Below are 22,764 nucleotides of genomic sequence, written 5' to 3' on the forward strand. Positions count from 1 at the left end.
TTAGCAGGTTGGATAACATACAAAGGTGGTGCCTGGAATGCTACTCTAGGAGCTACAGAGAAAAGGATTCAATTTCGAAGATATGATGTATGTAGTGGGGATTGCACAGCAGCAGTATTTTGCAGAGAGAGCAGAGTCGGTTCTGGAATGTCTGTGCCATGGATGTACCTGCCTTCTCTCTCTCTCTCTCTCTCTCTCTCTCTCTCTCTCTCTCTCTCTCTCTCTCTCTCTCTCTCTCCAGAATTATGTTTCGAGGAACAGGAACTGGTGGAATCTGAAAAGTGAAGGATGGGATCCAGAGAAAGAAATTTTTGTGGTTTGGCCATTGAGGGGCATTCCATGGTTTAAGAAGTATTTAAGGAAAATGATGTGGAACTGGTGTTTTAAAGGGAAAGGGATACTTTTTCTGAGCTGGAGCAGAAAAATGGAAGAGGGATCCATTGCTGCAGGGTTGGTGCTGGGGAAATGGGAAATAATGTAGTAATGGACAAATGCAGGTGTTAAGTGGGTGTGGGAGGAGCTGGGTAACAGGAAAAAACATAAAAATACATATAGATACCCAAAAATCCACAAAAATGTGCACAAATATGTAAAATAGCCTACATACAAAAAAGTGTGTGTGCGTGTGTGTTTGTGCGTGTGTGTGTGTGTGTGTGGGGGGGGGGGGGGGGGGGGAGAGAACAGAATGAGTGACATATAGGAGAAAGCGACTATTTGGATAACGGATGAGAGGTTGTTGAGATTGATTAGATTCATGAGTTCATGTGACATAGGTAGGTGTGGAAAACAACACACAAAAATAAAAGAGGGGGGAGACAGGAAATGTGACCAGTAGGAATAATTTAACTTGTAATTATTGGCTGGAAGAATTTGGGTCATGAGGTGCTACACAACAATTCGTGCAGTTACTAAGCCATGTTTTGGTGCAGGCAATACTGTTGATACAGTGTGGACCAGAGTGTGTGCAGTTTGGAAGGGAATTAGAAAACAGAAAGAAAAGAAAGAGCAGACACTGGTTACAGTAATGCTTTAGAGAAGAGTAACAAAGAAAAACATCACTGGGTTATGGGATAGAAGAAACGCTGTTAGACAAAATCAAACAATGGAAAGCCCAGGTTGGAACATCTACAATGTCATGAAAGGGATAGATTTCTACTCACTGTAAAGATAACACATTGAGTTGCAGATGGGCATGACAAAAAGACGCCAAAGCATTCTTTAGAAAATAGAAATGTACACACATTCACACAAGCAAGCACATCTCTCACACACATGAGCATTACCTCTGGCCAGACTGCAGATGCTGCATGGGAGCATCAGTCAGGAGCAGGATGCGGAAGGAGGAGGGATACCAGGGTATAGTTGGGGAAAGAGGAATTGGCACTGTATGGCGGAGCATGCAGGGGCTAGAGGCGGCAGAACAGAATTGGCAGGAGCAGTGTCAGGTGGTTGTGTGGGAGGGAGAGGAGGGGAAGGGAAAAGTGGGGAACAGATACAAGTGGAGCAGAGAAGGGAAAAGACCTGCAGATGCGCTGGCAAAAAGCAGCATGCAATGAGGGTGAGGAGAGGCAAATTGTGAGGAGGTGACAGGAGGAGGAGGAGGCAGAAACAGCTGGGTGAAGGATGTGAGGACAGTAGGTTACTGCAGGTTGAGGCTGAGATGATTTTGAGAGTGCTGAATGTGTTGCAAGAATAACTCCCATCTGTGCAGTTCAGAGAAGCCGGTGATGGAGGGAAGGATCCAGATGGCCCGGGTTGTGAAGCAGCTGCTAAAATCAAATATGTTACATATAGCTGTGTCTTGTGCTACAGTGTGGTCCACTTTTCTCTTGGCCACAGTTTGATGGTGGCCATTTATCCTCATGGACAATTGGTTGGTAATCATACCCATATAAAAAGCTGAACAATGATTGCGGCAGAGAGGTAGGTATATAACATGGCTGCTTTCACAGGTGGCCTGGTCTCTGGTGGGATTAAGATAATCCAGTGAAAGGACTGGAATAGGAAATGCTGGGGGAGGAGGGTGGATTGAGCAGCTTTTGCACCTAGGTATCTAATATCTGGGTATGATGACAGATGATCAAAGCCTTGATGAAGACAGTGGTTTGGCTGCTTTTTCCTCTTCCTTTCAATCGTCCACAGCCTCTCTATGCTGCACCTGTCAGCCCAGTCCTGCCACATCTAGTCCTTGCATGCTTCATCAGACAGCATCGACTCCTCTTTCCCCACCTGTATCCTGTTATCCCTCCCCATTTCTCTTCCCTGTCCTGCTCTGGATTGCCACTCCCATTCAGTTCGACTGTGTAGCTTTCTGGCCAGAGGTAGCTGCCCCCCCCTCTCTCCTTCCTTCCTCCCCCCCCCTCCCTCTCTCTCTCTCTCTCTCTCTCTCTCTCTCTCTCTCTCTCTCTCTCTCTCTCTCTGTGTGTGTGTGTGTGTGTGTGTGTGTGTGTGTGTGTGTGTGTGTGTGTGTGTGTGTTTGTGTTTTTTTTTACTATTCAATTGAAGAGTTCTTGGGGGGGGGGGGGGGGGAGGGATCTGAATATATAAGATGTTATAATTTTTTTTTTTTTAAAAAATATCATGTTGTGTGTCAAGTATGTACTCAGTACAGTATACTATGTTAATGATATTTTAACTGTAAACAAATTGTGTTTTGTCAAGTCTCTTGTACACCAAATCAATGATTTTAAGTTGTATGTTATGACACAATGAACTTCTGTTCTTTCCTGAACTGTGTAATTTGTGGGAGTCATACTAGTTCATCATGAATTTTTTGCTTATTTGAAATATTTTAATTGTACTGCTAATTATGAGACAGGAATTTTCAGTATACATTTATGAAGTAGTCCAGAAGTGATTAACAAACTTATCAATATAAGTGGACTAGTAACTGTCATAATTTGTTCTTAGTATTCTTTTTACAGTATCTGCTTTTGCCTGTTAATGTGTAACTAGACTTGTACCATGTCCATGAAGAATCTTATTTATGATGGAGTTCGTGGAACAGAGTTCGTGAAGGGATGTACATAGTGCATTTCGTGTAAATATTTCCCATACACATCATGCATTACAATATATTTTATTTTGTATTTTTTTCCTTTGACACTGTCATTACCTATAAATATTGTCCTCACTGTTAAAAACAATGAAAAATTTGCTTGGGAATGTAATTTAATCTGACATTTATTGTAATATAGTGAAATGAAGCTAAGATAAGACATTATTCTTCGAACAGGTAGTAAGATTGCTATGGGCTGCAGGAAGCAACTTTCTGGACATCCCACAGGAGTGTCGAATCAGAGCAGTCCATTTAGCTGTAACATCAGCAGATTTTGAGGTAAGTTAAATGCAACAGGAAATGCATTTTAGATCTTTTTTGACTTTGCTATTACACTGCAGCTATATAATCTTCAATCTGTTTTCATGTTCTTCTACATATATATATATATACCCTAATACTTGTTCCATTGATCATGAATATGACATTTTGTAATGATGTGGAACATGTCACTTTAACATGAATTTTCTTTGCACAAAATATTTTCTTTCTTTTTTTACAGTTACTATTTCATATCCAAAAATTCATCTATTGAGTAGAATGAGTTGTCATTCAGAAATTCTTTTAATGTTGGTTGGCTATGTGTCAGACTTTAAATGCTATTTGGCAAACAACCAAAGATTATTGTACTAGCATAATTCACCCTTTTCTGTGCCAAAGTCAGATTTAACCCAGAATAGAGAAGATCATCCTTTCTTTAAGTGTTGTAGCTATGCACTTCACTGCTATTTTTGAACTGGGATGGGATTTAATAACAAATTTCATAACTGATTGTAAGTATTGAAAAGATACTGTGAATATTCCAAGTTCCTTAAATAAATGTCTGCAAGGTGATCTTGGGTGGGCTCCAGCTATTATTCTGATTAAATGTTTATGCAAAATGAATATTTTCTCTTAATGATGAATTAACCCAAAATATGATCCTGTATGAAATCAGTGAATGAAAATAGGCATAGTAGGCTAATTTACTGATATGTTTATTATCAAGATTTGCAATAACCCTAATAGAATAAGTAGCTGAACCTCACTGTTCCAGCACATCGTAGATGTGTTTCTTCCACTTCAATTTCTCCTCAGTGCACACACCCAGAAATTTTGAATATTCTGCCTTAGCAACAGACCTCTGTTTGTAGTTTATATTTATCACTGATGTTGTGCCTTTTACTGAACAGAACTGTATATACTGTGTTTTCTCAAAATTTAGTTGCAGTCCATTTGCAGAGAACCACTTAATAATTTTCTGAAAGATATTATTTACAATTTTCGCAACTGATCCTTGTTTGTTGGGTGTAATTACTATACTTGTATCATCAGCAAAAGAACTAGCTTTGCATCATCGTGAATATAGAGCGGCAAGTCATTAATATATACTTAAAACCAATAAGGGACCCAACACTGATCCTGTGGGACATCATTCTTGATACTTCCCCAGTTCGAGGGCTCTGCTGCTTTTTGTAGGCTATCTGTTCTGTTAATGCTCTGTGCAAAATTCTACAAGGCGGCTTCCTCTTTCATTCCTTCCCCCCAATCCATATTCACCTACTATGTTTCCTTCTCTCCCTTTTCCTACTGACGAATTCCAGTCACCCATGACTATTAAATTTTCGTCTCCCTTCACTACCTGAATAATTTCTTTTATCTCGTCATACATTCCAGTCAACATTGTCAAAAGCTTTCTCTAAGTCTACAAATGCTAGAAACGTAGGTTTGCCTTTTCTTAATCTTTCTTCCAAGATAAGTTGTAAGGTCAGTATTGCCTCACATGTTCCAACATTTCTACGGAATCCAAACTGATCTTCCCCGAGGTCGACTTCTACCAGTTTTTCCATTCGTCTGTAAAGAATTCGCGTTAGTATTTTGCAGCTGTGACTTATTAAACTGATAGTTCGGTAACTTTCACATCTGTCAGCACCTGCTTTCTTTGGGATTGGAATTATTATATTCTTCTTAAAGTCTGAGGGTATTTCGCCTGTCTCATACATCGTGCTCACCAGATGGTAGAGTTTTGTCATGACTGGCTCTCCCGAGGCCATCAGTAGTTCTAATGGAATGTTGTCTACTCCCGGGGCCTTGTTTCGACTCAGGTCTTTCAGTGCTCTGTCAAACTCTTCACGCAGTATCTTATCTCCCATTTCGTCTTCATCTACATCCTCTTCCATTTCCATAATATTGTCCTCAAGTACATCACCCTTGTATAAACCCTCTATATACTCCTTCCACCTTTCTGCCTTCCCTTCTTTGCTTAGAACTGGGTTGCCATCTGAGCTCTTGACATTAATACAAGTGGTTCTCTTCTCTCCAAAGGTCTCTTTAATTTTCCTGTAGGCAGTATCTATCTTACCCCTAGTGAGACAAGCCTCTATATCCTTACATTTGTCCTCTAGCCATCCCTGCTTAGCCATTTTGCACTTCCTGTCGATATCATTTTTGAGACGTTTGTATTCCTTTTTGCCCGCTTCATTTACTGCATTTTTATATTTTCTCCTTTCATCAATTAAATTCAATATTTCTTCTGTTACCCAAGGATTTCTATTAGCCTGCGTCTTTTTACCTACTTGATCGTCTGCTGCCTTCACCACTTCATCCCTCAGAGCTACCCATTCTTCTTCTACTGTATTTCTTTCCCCCATTCCTGTCATTTGTTCCCTAATGCTCTCACTGAAACTCTCTACAACCTCTGGTTCTTTCAGTTTATCCAGGTCCCATCTCCTTAAATTCCCACCTTTTTGCAGTTTCTTCAGTTTCAATCTGCAGTTCATAACCAATAGATTGTGGTCAGAATCTACATCTGGCCCAGGAAATGTCTTACAATTTAAAACCTGGTTCCTAAATCTCTGTCTTACCATTATATAATCTATCTGAAACCTGTCAGTATCTCCAGGCTTCTTCCATGTATACAGCCTCCTTTCATGATTCTTGAACCAAGTGTTAGCTATGATTAAGTTATGTTCTGTGCAAAATTCTACAAGGCGGCTTCCTCTTTCATTCCTTCCCCCCAATCCATATTCACCTACTATGTTTCCTTCTCTCCCTTTTCCTACTGACGAATTCCAGTCACCCATGACTATTAAATTTTCGTCTCCCTTCACTACCTGAATAATTTCTTTTATCTCGTCATACATTTCATCTATTTCTTCATCATCTGCAGAGGTAGTTGGCATATAAACTTGTACTACTGTAGTAGGCATGGGCTTTGTGTCTATCTTGGCCACAATAATGCGTTCACTATGCTGTTTGTAGTAGCTAACCCGCACTCCTATTTTTTTATTCATTATTAAACCTACTCCTGCATTACCCCTATTTGATTTTGTATTTATAACCCTGTAATCACCTGACCAAAAGTCTTGTTCCTCCTGCCACCGAACTTCACTAATTCCTACTATATCTAACTTTAACCTATCCATTTCCCTTTTTAAATTTTCTAACCTACCTGCCCAATTAAGGGATATGACATTCCACGCTCCGATCCATAGAACGCCAGTTTTCTTTCTCCTGATAACGACGTCCTCCTGAGTAGTCCCCGCCCGGAGAGAGAGAGAGCGCGAGAGCGAGCGAGCGAGCGCGAGTGTTGTGTTTTTGTGTGTTTTTGTGTTTTGGCAAAGGTCTCCTTGGCTGAAAGATCGTTTTTGACAGTATTTCTGTTCTTTCTCCTCTATGTGGTGTGTAGCAACTATTTTTTTTATAAAATTGCAAGGAAAATTATTATTGCTTTGCTATGTTCAGTAAACCTTCAGCATCAAGCATGATGCTTTAATTTATTTCTCCTTTACTAATTATATTTGCAACACATGTTTCAGACAGTGTTTTGGATGCTCAACATCAAATATTTAAGACATTATTTCATTTGTAACATACTCACAAGGGAACCTCCCCATCACACCCCCCTCAGATTTAGTTTTAAGTTGGCACAGTGGATAGGCCTTGAAAAACTGAACACAGATCAATTGAGAAAACAGGAAGAAGTTGTGTGGAACTATGAAAAAAATAAGCAAAATATACAAACTGAGTAGTCCATGGGCAACATAGGCTACATCAAGGACTATCTGAGTTCAGGTGTGCTGTGGTCCTGTGGTTAGTGTGATCAGCTGCGGACCGAGAGGTCCTTGGTTCAAGTCTCCCCTCAAGCGAAAATTTTAATTTTTATTTTGACACAATTATCAAAGTTCAGGCACTCACACAGAATCAACGTTGCTCTCCAAAATTCTAGGACATGTTCAGATTTGCTTGGACATATGCAGGATTTGACGGTCTACACACGAGAAAATTTGATAACGTTGAAAACATATGTTTCGACAGAGCACAGGGAAAACTGCGCAACTGTGACACTGTTGCATTCCTTTGTTGCAGTTTATGTGAAAAACTCTTATGTTTTCATCACTTTTTTGGGAGTGATTATCACATCCACAAGAACACCTAAATGGGGCAAGGTAGAGGAATCTTTTCACCCATTCGCCAAGTGTACAAGTTAGGTGGGTCAACAACATATTCCTGTCATGTGACGCACATGCCGTCATCAGTGTCGTATAGAATATATCAGACGTGTTTTCCTGTGGAGGAATCGGTTGACATACGACCTTGCGATCAAATGTTCTCGGTTCCCATTGGAGCGGCACGTCCTTTCGTCTACTAATCGCATGGTTTTGTGGTGAGGTCGCAAAACACAGACACTAAACTCATTACAGTGAACAGAGACGTCAATGAACGAACGGACAGATAATAACTTTGCAAAAATAAAGTGTGGTGTCACCGCCAGACACCACACTTGCTAGGTGGTACCTTTTAAATCAGCCGCGGTCTGCTAGTATACGACGGATCCGCGTGTCGCCACTGTCAGTAATTGCAGACCGAGCGCCACCACACGGCAGGTCTAGAGAGATGTACTAGGACTCGCCCCAGTTGTACAGCTGACTTTGCAAGGAACGGTTCACTGACAACTACGCTCTCATTTGCCGAGACGATAGTTAGCATAGCCTTCAGCTACATTTGCTACGACCTAGCAAGGCACCGTATTCAAGTGATATTGAGATTCTAGTAATTTATCATCAAGAGCGATGTTCTACAAATGTGGATTAAAGTTAAGTACTCCAGAAGCTATGTACTTTTCTTTATAGCATTCATTACGTATCCTGTTTCAGACCTCACGCCAGCCTGCGTGAGTTTAAGCGCGTGCCTTTTGGCTTCCTCTCATTGTGTCTAGGCTGTCTTGTCTAGCCACAACATAAAGAAAGTAAACTTTTCACTGAAGGGAAGACTTGAACCATGGACCTCTCATTCCGCAGCTGCTCATGCTGACCACAAGACCATGGCGCTCCTTAGCTCAAATACTCCTTAATGTTACCTACCTTGCGCATGGACTACTCAGTTTGTATATTTTTGCTTATTTTTTTCATAGTTCCACACAACTTCTTCCTGTTTTCTCGATTGATCTGTGTTCAGTTTTTCAAGGCCCATCCACTGTGCCAACTTATAACTAAATCTGAGGGGGTTGCGATGGGGAAATTCCCTTGTCAGATGTTTGACGTTGTCTTCATGGGAGTAGTTTGATTCTTGTGTGTGTGTGTGTGTGTGTGTGTGTGTGTGTGTGTGTGTGTGTGAGAGAGAGAGAGAGAGAGAGAGATAGAGAGAGAGAGAGAGAGAGAGAGAGAGAGAGAGAGGAGGGGGGGGGGGGGGGGGGGCTGACTAGTTTGATGCCTCTCTTTTGCTAACCTCTTCATCTCAGAGTAACATTTGCACATTATGTCCTCAGTTATTTGTTGGATATATTTCACTCTTTATCTTTCTCTTCAGTTTTTACCCACCAGAGCTTCCTCCAGTACCAGGCAAGTTATTCCTTGATGCCCTATGATGTCCCGTCATCCTGTCTCATTTTCTTGTCAATGTTTTCCATATGATCCTTTCTTTGCCAGTCCTGCAAAGACTCTACTCAATCTTTATCTTATCAGAATTTCAGAATGCTTATCAGAATTTCAGAATGCTTCTATAGGACCACATGTCAAACACTTCTGTTCTCTTTCTTTCTAGTTTTCCCACAGTCCATGATTCAATACCATAAAATGCTGTGTTTCAAACATATATTCTCTTAAATTCCTTCTTCTTCTTTTGAGTAGGAATGCCCTCTTTGCTTATCTAGTCTACTTGCTTCATTGATCAAGTGTTAATTTTGCTTCCAAGGTTGCAGAAATTCTTAACTTTTTATTTTATTCATCTAGTTCCATATTGAGCAGCAAAGCTCCTTAGTTATGGAATATGTTAGAACATGAAATTACAACAGAAAAGAAATAGCAGATAACATAAAATGGTTATGAATCGTATAAAGATGTCAAGCTGTAATTTTATGTAAACTCAATCAACAATATAACACAGGAATTAGCTTAATTTTTCAAGGAACTCCTCGATAGAATAGAAGGAGTGATCCATGAGGTAACTCCTCAGTTTGGATTTGAAAGTGTGTGGATTACTAGTAAGATTTTTGAATTCTTGTGGTAGCTTATTGAAAATGGATGCAGCAGGATATTGCATGTCTTTCCGTGGAAGTGTCAAGGAAGTGCAATCGAAGTGCAGACTGGTTTTCTACCTAGTATTGACTGAGTAAAAGCTGCTAATTCTTAGGAATAAGCGGATATTATTCACAAGAAATAACAGTAAAGGACTAATAAACAGTTGTTGACAAGAGGTTCACAAACATACACCACTTAATACCCAAACTGTCCATTTCTGAGCCAAAGATATCCTCTCAGAATGGGAAGAGCTACCCCAAAATATAATACCATATGTCATAAGTAGGTGAAAATAAGCAAAGTAGGCCGCTTTTCATGTCAAACTACTTCACCATCATCAATTTTGATGTTAAGTTGAGGGTACTATCATCCACAATTGAATACAGGTGGTGTAAGTACTGCACACCTTATTACTGCAATAGATGCAAAATCAAAGAAAACACACTCAGGAGAGAACCAGAGATATAACAAAACAAGGTCATCAACCATAGCCTAAGATGGTGCTGGATCATCTATGACATAGGCACAAAAATAGTCCGCACTTTTGATTACATGTTTGACTGCTTACTTCTCCATACAGTCTCTATCCTGTAGAGCAGAGCTCCTAAGATGAAAGGGAGCTTTTGCAAAATTGTCCTGCCTACTCTTATACAGACTAACACCAGTATTGGTGAGTGAGAACACTCAGTGAAATATGCTTGTTGATGCATTAGCATCTGTGGTGGCTGACTCCATTGACAAGGATGGTGGGGTGGCCAGCAGAATGGATGCCAGGTCAGTGTGGAAAGGGCTAGAAGGAGGTGCCAGGTCAGTGGAGAGGCTGCCTTTGTGCAGTGTCATATGATGGGAGCCGGTATACTGAATCCTGTCTGATTTGGCATTAATTAAGAGCGTCATTGTGTGTGCTCCTGTTTCTGAGATTGGAAAGAGGCCAGTGTAAGGCAGTTGGAAGGGTGCTCTAATGACATTTGTGCAGAGCCATGACACAGTACATTGAGTGAGGTTTTCGTGAATGAAAATGGGTGAGTTCACATGCTGAGATGCCATTGTAGGTCAGAAATTTGAAATTCAGTTCCTCATTTGCAGCACAATTGAGCAAGGATCTTCAGGGTGGCTCTATTGGTGCATGGAGAAAAAGTGTGATGGAAATCTCAGGTATGCCATTTCTGCTGCTGAAGTACTGAACTCAGTTTTGAACACAGTCCACAGCCCATGTAACACCAGTGGCAAGGTAATCAACCAGAAAGACCTATGAGACATTAACACTGACTCATGTGTCCCATGCCAGCATTCTACCATGCTGTTGCTTGATGAATGGTAGCTGGGGGAACAATGATGAGTGAACCCACATAAAGTAGAACAAAGAGTACTCAAATTATCACCCTTGATTTGTTGTCACATCTGTCATGCAGCCAAACATTGAAATCCATGTAATCAAAAGGTCTCATGCAACTGTCTCTGCAGAAATGTCCATGAAAGGAACTGAGAGGCTTGGGGACATGACATCCAACTTTGGCTGATTCATAAGGTAAACAGCTTTTAACCCACAAATGACAGTCATGTCATACTCTCAGCCAAACATATCTGTCCATTATCAAATGAATAGTCATATGGCTCCAGAATGTGCAAGGCCCTGATTGCACTGAAAACCTTTATCTGACAATGGAAAAATATGATATGTTGGGCTCAGCTTAGAGAAATTTCACACCAGACAAGGAAGTTGCTTGTAGGTAATTGTTTGAGCTGCAGTCCCTTCATTTGTATTATAAGGAGCTCATGTAGATCCTCATCTGTTAGGGCATAGCTTTCTGGAGTACATCCACTCTTGCAGAGGGCGCATTGATTCTTGAGAGATAGACGGCAACCATGTTGTCAGCTTATCACAGGTGACAGTAATTGTTAATGAATTATGTGATGAATTGCAAATGATGCAACTGTGGAGGAAAGAAGGAATTGTGGGGGTTGTTAAATGCCAAAGATATTGAAGTGGCATGTCTCAGCTTCTGATTGGAATTGTATAATTACTCTACATACCACTAACAGTCCGCATTCATAAGCACTTCATTTAGTCTGTGGAAATGGAAACTTACAGGGAAAAAAATCTGTTGCAGCACTGCCCTATAGCAGTCTGGCTAGCATCAACAACCACAGCCAGTTGTATTGATGGTAGAGGCTGAACAAAATGTACTATCCTCCATAAGGAGAGCGTGACTTTGGAAAAGCAGACAACATTTCAGATGTCTGTGTGACAAAGTGTTGTCCCCGTGAAATTATGCTGGAAAGCACTGCTGTGAATGGTGCCTGGACCACCGCTGCACATAAAAGAAATTTAAAGAGAAGTACTGGTCTGCCAGTGCTCAAGAAAAGTTAATTTCAGATCTGTGGGACCAAAAATATTACAATAATACTTGGGGTACTATGAGGAAATATTTCGATTGGCATTTAACACAAAAAAAAGGAAAAAAAAGGGGGGGTGATACAATTTAAAGGATGTAAAATTTTGTAACTCCTAGGGACATTAACATTCTGAGTTAATGGGTGGAGTAACAACCGTCAGATCCCGAGTTGTTTACCATGTTTCTTCCAAAATAGTTTTTTTGTACAAAATTCCTTTAAAGTCTTAAACTAGTCTATTATCTATCCCCCAGGGATGTTAACATTCTAAGTTAAAGGGTAGAGTAACAACAATCGGATCCTGAGTTTTTCCAAATAGTTTCCTGCACCAAATTCCTTTAAAATCTAGAACTATTCTGTAATCTTATTGCATAGAAAACTGGATATGACTACAAAATAGAGAACAACTTAAGAGTGTCACAGAAAAAAGTGATATCTAGACAAAATAAACTAAATAGAGGATTATATTTATGGGAAATATAATAAGATGTGACTAGCTGAACAACTGTTATATCACAGTGTATAGATTTTCTATTTTGTATAGAGTATTTTATGCCTTTTACGAGATGTGATATAGATGGGAGGGTTTGTATAAATTTTGAAAGAGGTGGGTATTGTAGCTAAAAGCACGATTTACAAGAACAGATAAATCATGACTAATGCAAAACACACATCACACCTTTCAAACAACCCTCACAAACAAGTGTGCCTGATTCTTCATCATTTGCCATTTCCATAGAGTTGCAAGGATTTCCTTCAGGGACCTCAAAGGGTAAAAGTGGGACACGTCCGTTCTGTAGGAGATGATTTAACACCAAACCTTCTCCAGCGTCTCACTCAAGTACCTGAGGGGTGGGGATCCTAGGGAAGGGGGATGGGAAGGGTTTCCTATCTTTGGGGCTATCTTCTTTCTCTTCTTCAGTCATTTACTCAAGTGTCATAAACACCTTAAGTTTACAATTGGGGGGGGGGGGGGGGGGGGAGAAGAAGGAAGTCCGTATAATTTCTAAATATATCTATTTATTCCTTTCTTACTTCTCATTCGAGGACCTGTCTATTTTTTCCCTCTTTCCATGTTCACAAACTTCTATCGCTGAAGTACTTCCTTATTTCTGTGGTTACTTAAAACCTAAATCTTATCTTTAGATAAGAAGGCTGAAGAATCAGACTATATGAAGACACATCCACATATACACAGAAATACACTTCTACACAAACTTTAAATCACATAAGAGGAAGCCTGTCACGATGTGAGAGCCGCCAGGTGTTGTAGGGAAAATGTGTGTACAAATGGAAATATGCAGACTTATATAGGAAGCTATGATGGGTCTACATTGAATATACATAAGAAGAGGTGCTCATACGAAACAAACTATAAAGTAGTAATGAGTAATGGATAAATCAGAGAGGCATGAGCAAAGAAAGAAAATGAAAGTAAGAGTAGAATTAGTCATGTTGATCATTAAGAAACATCAGTGCGATGAATACTCTGATGAATTGAAGGATAGTGGGATGTAAATAGTATCTGTAGAAATGTAGTAGTTGATAAGTAGAGGAGAACTCTGGGGAGTAAATGATATATTAAAGAATGGATAAGAAGTTTAAGATAGATTTATATCTTAACCAGAAGATAATTAATTGTGGTATACATAGAAATATTGAGTAGGGTAAGGAACTGTGAGGCCTACTCAGAAAGGATAAGGGGGGGTGTACCCGGCATTCACTAAAGATTAATATTTCTCTTATTTACCCCATTCCCTTAAATGGCACAAAATGCATATACTATATTTATAGATTTATTACTATTCAAGAATTCATCTATGGTATAGAAGGAGTTGTCAGGGAGGTATGATTTCAATTTATTTTTGAAGCTATTACTGCTGTCTGCCAGACATTTTATTCCACCTGGTAATTTGTCAAAATTTTTATAGCAGCATATTTTACCCCTTTCTGTGCCAAAAATAGGTTGAGTAAAGGATAGTGTAAGTCTTTCTTTTTTTCTGGTATTACAATCATGAATGTTTCTGTTGTTTTTAAACTGGTCCATGCTGTTGAGAACAAATTTCATTAGTGAGTAAATGTACTGTGAGACTGTTGTAAGAATTCCTAATCTTTTAAAAAGATGCCTACAAGGTGTGTGACTATAAACCCCACACATTATTCTAACCACTTCCTTTTGAGCAGTGAATACTTTTTGTCTAAATGTTGAGTTATCTCAAAATATTATTCCATATGACATCAGAGTGTGGTATGTTAGCTTACTAATTTCTATATCTTCAAAATTGGCAACTATTCTGACTGTAAAAGTTGCTGAAACTAGTCGCTTTAGGATGATCTGTGGCCTAAAAAATAGGGATGTTTTGTAAGGGGTGTACCTACCAGAATGGCAAGAGGAAGTGCTCTCATAAGGTCAACCCACAAGCAAGGAATAGGTGCTGATCCTAGGAGAAGGCTGCAGTATCATGACAAAAGTCACAAATTTTATAGGGATTATTCTGGGAAGTGTGAATTCTATGAACTACTAGCATTATTATGTTTTGTGGAACTAAATGATAGTCAAAAGAACACTTTCATTTCATCCAGAGTTCCTCCAGGCTACAAATAATGAAAATAGTACATACTAGGAAAAAGGTGGTACGAAAGATAAGAATAGAAAATAGTTTACTCATGTGTCATGACCACCTGAAGTTTTCATCTGAAAAAAAAAAAGGAAAAATAAGGAAGTCCTCATAATTTCTAAACATCAGTAAAGCTGACTAAAACCGTGAGTAAATGCTCATGTCTTAATAACAAAGTAAAATAAGAAAAGAGTAGAGAAACAATAAGCAAAAGATTGTTCAAGAGAGGACAGAGAGTTGTTATTGAAAGGAAAGATATGTATAAACATATGTAAGAAATGTATACCATTAAACTGTTAAGATATGAAATGTTATTATGAGTGGTATTATTTGCATAATGATTATGTATAAAATACCGAGTGTACGGTCGTGTGGGGGGGGGGGGGGGGGGTGTTTGTAGTGATTCGAGAATTTCTGTGTAAATTCTAGTACTACTCAGCCTCCTTCTACTGTCTCAAACACACGATATTCTGGATATGAGTGTGGGATGTTAGAATCCTATTTACTGCGTGTCACTTGTTTGTGTGCAGAGGTTAAAAATCAGTCACAGGAAGAAAGTAGACGCGGCAGTCAGACGGCACTGACAAGTACCTGTCAGGCAACCTACAAATATTTTAGTGAATGTGTGAGGAAGAACCATGGAGTTTATATGCAGATCTGTGCTTATTGTGTCATTGACTATTGTTATTAAAACAAGAACAGTTGAAAAAAGTACTCTTGCAGACTTTTGATGCAACCTTGTTAGAGGCAAAACTCATTTTATGATTCATGTTAAGTAAGGCCATGGTATCCAAGCCAACTTTCTTTTAACTGTAATTCAATTTGTTTCTATTGTCCAGCATATTCATGTGGAAAGTGAGATTTTTATTCTGTATGGAGGTCAAATACATCATTAGTTGATGAAAAGTATGAAACTGGAAGATTAAAAATGGAGTGCTCAGATTAAAATGTGTGTAAGGCAGAGATGCTGTATTTTACCTCTACTGTTAAACCTATACATCAAAGAAGCAATGACAGAAATAGAAGAAAGGTTCAAGAAGGGGATTAAAATTGTACGTGAAAGGATGTAAATGATAAGATTGGACAACTACATCTCTATCCTCAGTGAAAGTGAAGAAGAATCACAGGATGGAATGAGCAACCTAATGGATACAGAATATGGATAAGAGAGTAAGTCAAAGAAAGACAAAAGTAACAGAAATGAGAAAATGAAAAACTTAACATCAGCGTTAGGGATCATGAAGTAGACAAAGTTAAAGAATTCTGCTACCTAATGAGCAAAATAACCCTTGATGGTTGGAGAGAAGAGGACATAAAAACAGATTAGCACTGACAAAAAGGGCATTCCTGGCCAAAAGAAGTCTATTAGTGTTAAACACAGGCCTTAATGTGTGGAAGAAATTTTGGAGAATGTGTATTTGGAGAGCATTGTGCAGTAGTGAAACATATTGTGGGAAAAACTGAACAGAAGAGAATCAAAGCATTTGAGATGAAATTCTACAGGAGAATGTTTACAATTAGGTGGGCTGGTTAGGTAAAAAATGATGTGGTTCTCCACAGAATCAACGAAGAAAAGAATACATGGAAATCACTGAAAAGAAGAAGAGACAGGGTGGTAGGACACATGTTAAGACATCAGGGAACTATTTCCATGGAGTTAGAGGGAGCTGTAGAAGGTAACAACTGCAGAGGAAGACAGAGATTGGAAGATATCCAGCAAGTAATTGAGGATGTAGGTTGTAATTGTTGCTCTGAGATGAAATGGTAGGCACAAGAGAGGAATTTGTGGCAGGCTGCATCAAAACAGTTACAAGACTGGTGACCCAAAAAGAGAACAGTAAAACTTTATCTTAAACAGCCCCAGCACCAGTTTCTGCGCCATCAGTAACTGCAATCTGATTGACAATGCATTCAAGTTATCAGATTGCACCATCGTTCACAGGTGGGCTCTGTGCTGATTGGTCGCAAAATGTGAAGTGTGGCATCAAATGTCCTCATCCTCTCACTGGTTGAAAAGATGTGAGTCTGTTGTGGCAGCAGCCATTCACTGTTTGTTGGTGGAGCATCATATTTTTAATTTTGTTTTCCTCATCCACATTAACTGCACTGTCCTAATTTACAGCCTTTGTCACTCGAAATGTTTTTGCTATTCACTGTCACTATGACCTACTATAATTTAGGAACCAGGTTTTAAATTGTAAGACATTTCCAAGGGCAGATGTGGACTCTGACCACAATCTATTGGTTATGAACTGTAGATTAAAACTGAAGAAACTGCAAAAAGGTGGGAATTTAAGGAGGTGGGACCTGGATAAACTAACTAAACCAGAGGTTGTACAGAGTTTCAGGGAGAGCATAAGGGAACAAATGGCAGGAATGGGGGAAAGAAATACAGTAGAAGAAGAATGGGTAGCTTTCAGGGATGAAGTAGTGAAGGCAGCAGAGGATCAAGTAGGTAAAAAGACGAGGGCTAGTAGAAATCCTTGGGTAACAGAAGAAATATTGAAATTAATTGATGAAAGGAGAAAATATAAAAATGCAGTAAATGAGGCAGGCAAAAAGGAATACAAATGCCTCAAAAATGAGATCGACAGGAAGTGCAAAATGGCTAAGCAGGGATGGCTAGAGGATAACTGTAAGGCTGTAGAGCCTTATCTCAATAGGGGTAAGATAGATACTGCCTACAGGAAAATTAAAGAGACCTTTGGAGAAAAGAGAACCACTTGTATGAATATCAAGAGCTCAGATGGAAACCCAGTTCTAACCAAAGAAGGGAAAGCAGAAGGATGGAAGGAGTATATAGAGGGTCTATACTAGGGCGATGTACTTGAGGACAATATTATGGAAATGGAAAAGGATGTAGACGAAGATGAAATGGGAGATATGATACTGCGTGAAGAGTTTGACAGAGCACTGAAAGACCTGAGTCGAAACAAGACCCCTGGAGTAGACAACATTCCATTGGAACTACTGACGGTCTTGGGAGAGCCAGTCCTGACAAAACTCTACCATCTGGTGAGCAAGATGTATGAGACAGGTGAAATACCCTCAGACTTCAAGAAGAATATAATAATTACAATCCCAAAGAAAGGAGGTGTTGACAGATGTGAGAATTACCGAACTATCGGTTTAATAAGTCACAGCTGCAAAATACTAACGCGAATTCTTTACAGACAAATGGAAAAACTGATAGAAACCAAACTCGGGGAGGATCAGTTTGGATTCCTTAGAAATGTTGGAACATGTGAGGCAATACTAACCCTACGACTTTTCTTAGAAGAAAGATTAAGGAAAGGCAAACCTACATTTCTAGTATTTGTAGACTTAGAGAAAGCTTTTGACAATGCTGATTGGAATACTCTCTTTCCAATTCCGAAGGTGACAGAGGTAAAATACAGGGAGCGAAAGGCTATTTACAATTTGTACAGAAACCAGATGGCAGTTAAAAGAGTCGAGGGGTATGAAAGGGAAGCAGTGGTTTGGAAGGGAGTGAGACAGGGTTGTAGCCTATCCCTGATGTTATTCAATCTGTATATTGAGCAAGCAATAATAGAAATAAAAGTTCGGAGTAGGTATTAAAATCCATGAAGAAGAAATAACAACTTTGAGGTTCAGCGATAACATTGTAATTCTGTCAGAGACAGCAAAGGACTTGGAAGAGCAGTTGAATGGAATGGACAGTGTCTTGAAGGGAGGATATAACATGAACATTAACAAAAGCAAAACGAGGATAATGGAATGTAGTCGAACTAAGTCGGGTGATGTTGAGAGTATTAGATTAGGAAATGAGACGCTTAAAGTAGTAAAGGAGTTTTGCTATTTGGGGAGCAAAATAACTGATGATGGTCGAAGTAGAGAGGATATAAAACGTAGACTGGCAATGGGAAGGAAAGCGATTCTGAAGAAGAAAAATTTGTTAACATCGAGTATAGATTTAAATGTCAGGAAGTTGTTTCTGAAAGTATTTGTATGGAGTGTAGTCATGTATGGAAGTGAAAATGGACAATAAATAGTTTAGACAAGAAGAGAATAGAAGCTTTCGAAATGTGGTGCTACATAAGAATGCTGAAGATTAGATGGGTGGATCACATAACTAATGAGGAGGTATTGAATAGAATTGGGGAGAAGATTAGCTTGTGGCACAACTTGACTAGTGCTGGGAGATGAAGAAGCTTGCACAGGATAGAGTAGCATGGATAGCTGCATCAAACCAGTCTCAGGACTGAAGACAACAACAACAACAACAACAACAACAACATGACCCTCCAGTTTATACTTCCCATTCACTTTTAATCTGAACTTCACTGTCCACCAGTTTGTATATTTTGCCACATTTCACCATTTTTACAAGTGTGTGTTTGCTTGATTCATTGTACCAGAAGAGGTAGATGTCCTTCCAGTGGGTATCATATATGATAGTGCCTATCTCTGTTGTCCATTAAGGCCTCAGAGCCTGAATGATCAAAGTCTAGTAGAACATCTGTGGATTGATTCTAACAAGCACAGAGGCAAAACCTGCAACAGAAACTATAGCTGGTCATAAAGTTTAATGCCAATTATGTCATAAGGTAATTAGTTTCACACAAACTAAAATACACTACTTTCGGGTTAACAACTTCCAGTAAACGTAGATGCATCACTGGGATCAGCAAACTGAAAATAACGCCCTCAATAATAAAACTAACTGGGAATGGGCTTAGTTAAGTTGTGAAATATCAGAGGATCTACAACATATGTAGTACTTAGAAAATGTATGTAACTTTAGAAATAAGTAAATAAAAAATTAATTATTAGTTATGTGTATATGCAGATTGAAATGATGAAAGAAAACTTGTACCTAGGCTGGGATTTGAACATGGGTCTCCTGCTCAGTAGGCAGATGCACTAACCACTACTCCACTCTGAAACAGTGATATGCACACCAACACAGACTACCCTAGCATGCCTCCTTCCTCAGTCCAAATTCCCATCAACACCTCAGTCCACTTGGTATTTCCCCTCAACTCTAATAGTGTTGCAGCTCTGCAACTGTGTTTGAACAGCACTTCGGCATCAAATGAAACAGGGGATCCTGTCTGAAACTTAGGCAAAGGTGCTTTAATCAAATGAAACTATATGGTTCCACAGACCTTTTCAAGTCTCAAACTTCTATGATGTATATAAATATGCAGATTTAAGTGATGAATGAAAATTTGTACCAAGGCCAGGATTCAAACCCGTTTCTCTTGCTCACTGCATTTATAAATAATTGACGTTGAAGACTTGAAAAGGTCTCTGGAACTGTATAGTTTCATTTAATTATTGGTAAGGGTGCAATATGAGCAGATGGGTGATTGCCCTGATTCAACCTGAAGTCACAACAGTTTGATATAAATTTGCTACATGTCTCACAGTTGATAGATAGGTGACTGTAGAAAAATAATCTGAGTAGTGTATTTTTAAAGGGAGCAGCAGTACTGAATTTTTTCTCCCTCACTAGTGTATTTACGTAGTATTTCTGTTTCCAGGTGTTGGAACATTTGATTTCTTTGGGAATGTCCTTATCAGACTGCTGGTGGGATCCTGACCATAAGACAACATTGCTTCATTGTGCAGCAGAATGTGGTGTGGAAATGCTGAAGTATCTCATAAACCTAGGTCATACAGAACATGTTCCAGATTACAAAGGGCACACCCCATTACACTGTGCCGTTCTGTCATCAAATTACATAGGAGCAAAGTATTTGCTTGATGAAGCACATGTCCCAGTTGATGCCAGGGATTTTGATGGAAACACAGCTTTAATGCTGGCAGCCAGCAAGCATCTGTATTACAGTGAAATGTTTGATATGTTGGAGATTCTGGTGAATGCCGGGGCAGACATTAATATTAAAGACAGAAATGGTAAGGCTATATACCAGTTGGTAGTTGCTTGGGCTGATGCGACGAAAGAACTACTGGATTACATGCAATATCGACTTTAATTATAACAGGTGTACCACTTAAAACTGGTACACCTCATGCCCAAGATTAAAGTAACGATAAACTAACTAATAAAAGAATAGATAACAGTAATGTTAAAAAATGTGTAGTTATCTATTTATATAAGAGATGCTTGAAGTGGTTGCCATGGACATCCAGGACACTTCACACAAGCAGTTCGCTTAGAGATGATTAAGTGGTACATGAGGTGTACTAGTTTTATGTGGGACACCCGTTACATGGGCCAGTAAAAAGTCCTGAATGTTAACATAAGCAACAAATGAAGCTGTGGGATAATGTATTTGGGGTACTTATCTACATACAATTTATTTTTGTATGTTTCATTATTTTTTGAATAAAGATCTAAAAACCATATGAAACACTTTCAGCTTGAGATATTTTAAGAATATATGGATATTTATAAATGTCTTCTTATGCACTAATTTCATAAGAAATACAAGGAGAGAAAAAGAAGATGCCAAAAGAAGCCTACATAATTGTGGAATTGAGCATATGAACAGGTTGTCAGTGTAAGTTGGTTCTAAGAAAAATTGCACAAATAAAATTTACTAATTTCTTTAATTCTTGAAACTTTCTAGCAGATTAAAACTGTGTGCCAAACTGGTTCTCAAATCTGTTATTTTATCTTTTGTGGCAAAGTGCTGTAACTGGGTGAAGTATCCAAGCATGAATGTGCTCTCATGACCTCATTCAAATGGACGTGTGTGTCAGTGTCAAAAAAACTTACTGAAAGGAAACAAACAGTATAAGAATGTATGTTACTATGAAATGACAGAAAAAAGTAACAATTGAAGCACTAATATTAATAAAATGCAGCATAAGTATTTACTTAATTGTGCAGGTCATAATACATCTACATCTACTCTCTGCAAACCACTGTGAAATGCGTGGCAGAAGGTGCATCTGATTTTACCAATTATTAGGGTTTCTTCCCCTTCCATTCACGTATAGAGTACAGGAAGAATGATTGATCGAATGCCTCACTTATTCACATTTTATCCTCACAATCGCTATGTGAGTGATACAAAGGAGGTTGTAGTGTATTCCTAGAGTCATCATTTAAAGCTGGTTCTCAAAACTTCGTTAATAGCTTTCTCGAGACAGTTTATGTCTATTTTCAAGAGGCTGCTAATTCAGTTTCTTCAGTATCTCTGTGACACTCTCCCATGGATCAGACAAACCTATTAACTACTCGTGCTGCCCTTCTATGTATACATTCAATCTTCCCTGTTAATCCTATTTGGTACAGGTCCCACACAGTTGAGTAATATTTTAGAACCAATCACACAAGTGATTTATAACTAATCTCCTTTGTAGAGTGATTGCACTACCCCAGTATTCTACCAATAAACTGAAGACTACTGCCAGCTGAGCTTATGTGATCATTCTGTTTCATATCCCTACAAAGTGTTACACTAAAGTATTAGTATGAGTTGGCTGATTGCAACAGTGATTCATTTATATTACAGTCATAAGATACTACACTTTTTTGTTTTGGAAGTGTGCAATTTTACATTGCTGAACTTTTAAAGCAAGTTGCCAATCTCTGCATCAGTTAGGAATCTAATCAAGATTTGACTGAATATTTATGCAGCTTCTTTCAGAGAGTGCTTCATGATAGGTAGCTGCATCATCTGTGACAAGTCTGCGGTTACTATTAACACTGTGTGCAAGGTAATTAATATACAACATTAACAGCAAGAGTCATAACACACTTCTCTGGGACACACCTGAAGTTACATGTACATCTGATGACAACTCTCCATCCAAGATAACATGTTGTGTCCTCAATCCAGTTGGAAGTTTCAATTGATATCCCATATGATAGTACTTTTGCCAATAAGCTAGGTGTGGCACTGAGTCAAATGGTTTTTGGAAATCAAGTAATACTGCATCTACCTGACTGCCTTGATCTAGAGCTTTCAGTATGTCATGTGAGAAATGTGTAAGTTGGGTTTCACGTGATAAATGTTTTTGTAATCCCTGCTGGATGGTTTTGAGGAGGTCATTCTGTACAAGGTATCTCACTAGCTCAGATTGTGTTTTAGAATTCTACAACAAATTGATGCCAAGGATGTTGGATGGTAATTTTGTGGATAACTTCTACTATCCTTCTTGTTGATGGGTGTGACCTGCAGTATTTTCCAAGAATTGGGTGCAGTTTTTTGTTTGAGGTGCCTACGATAGATTACAGTTAAATGAGGGGCTAACTCAG

General features: G+C 38.9%; 1 protein-coding gene across 2 annotated transcripts in view; it reads left to right on the plus strand.

The window, feature by feature from the left end:
• The window catches only part of LOC126094910 (serine/threonine-protein phosphatase 6 regulatory ankyrin repeat subunit C-like), a 314,292-nt gene extending 293,317 nt beyond the window's left edge, over nt 1-20,975 (plus strand). The window contains exons 16-17 of one of the 2 annotated variants that reach the window (XM_049909562.1): nt 3,236-3,337; nt 20,075-20,975. In XM_049909562.1, the coding sequence (XP_049765519.1) occupies nt 3,236-3,337; nt 20,075-20,530 (558 nt within the window). In that variant the 3' untranslated portion in view covers nt 20,531-20,975. The remainder of the gene's footprint in view (nt 1-3,235; nt 3,338-20,074) is intronic. The other variant, XM_049909553.1, reaches the window with a different exon arrangement.
• The last annotated feature ends 1,789 nt before the right edge of the window (nt 20,976-22,764 follow it).

Source organism: Schistocerca cancellata, chromosome 1 (assembly GCF_023864275.1).
Source record: "Schistocerca cancellata isolate TAMUIC-IGC-003103 chromosome 1, iqSchCanc2.1, whole genome shotgun sequence".
Lineage (NCBI taxonomy): Eukaryota > Metazoa > Arthropoda > Insecta > Orthoptera > Acrididae > Schistocerca > Schistocerca cancellata.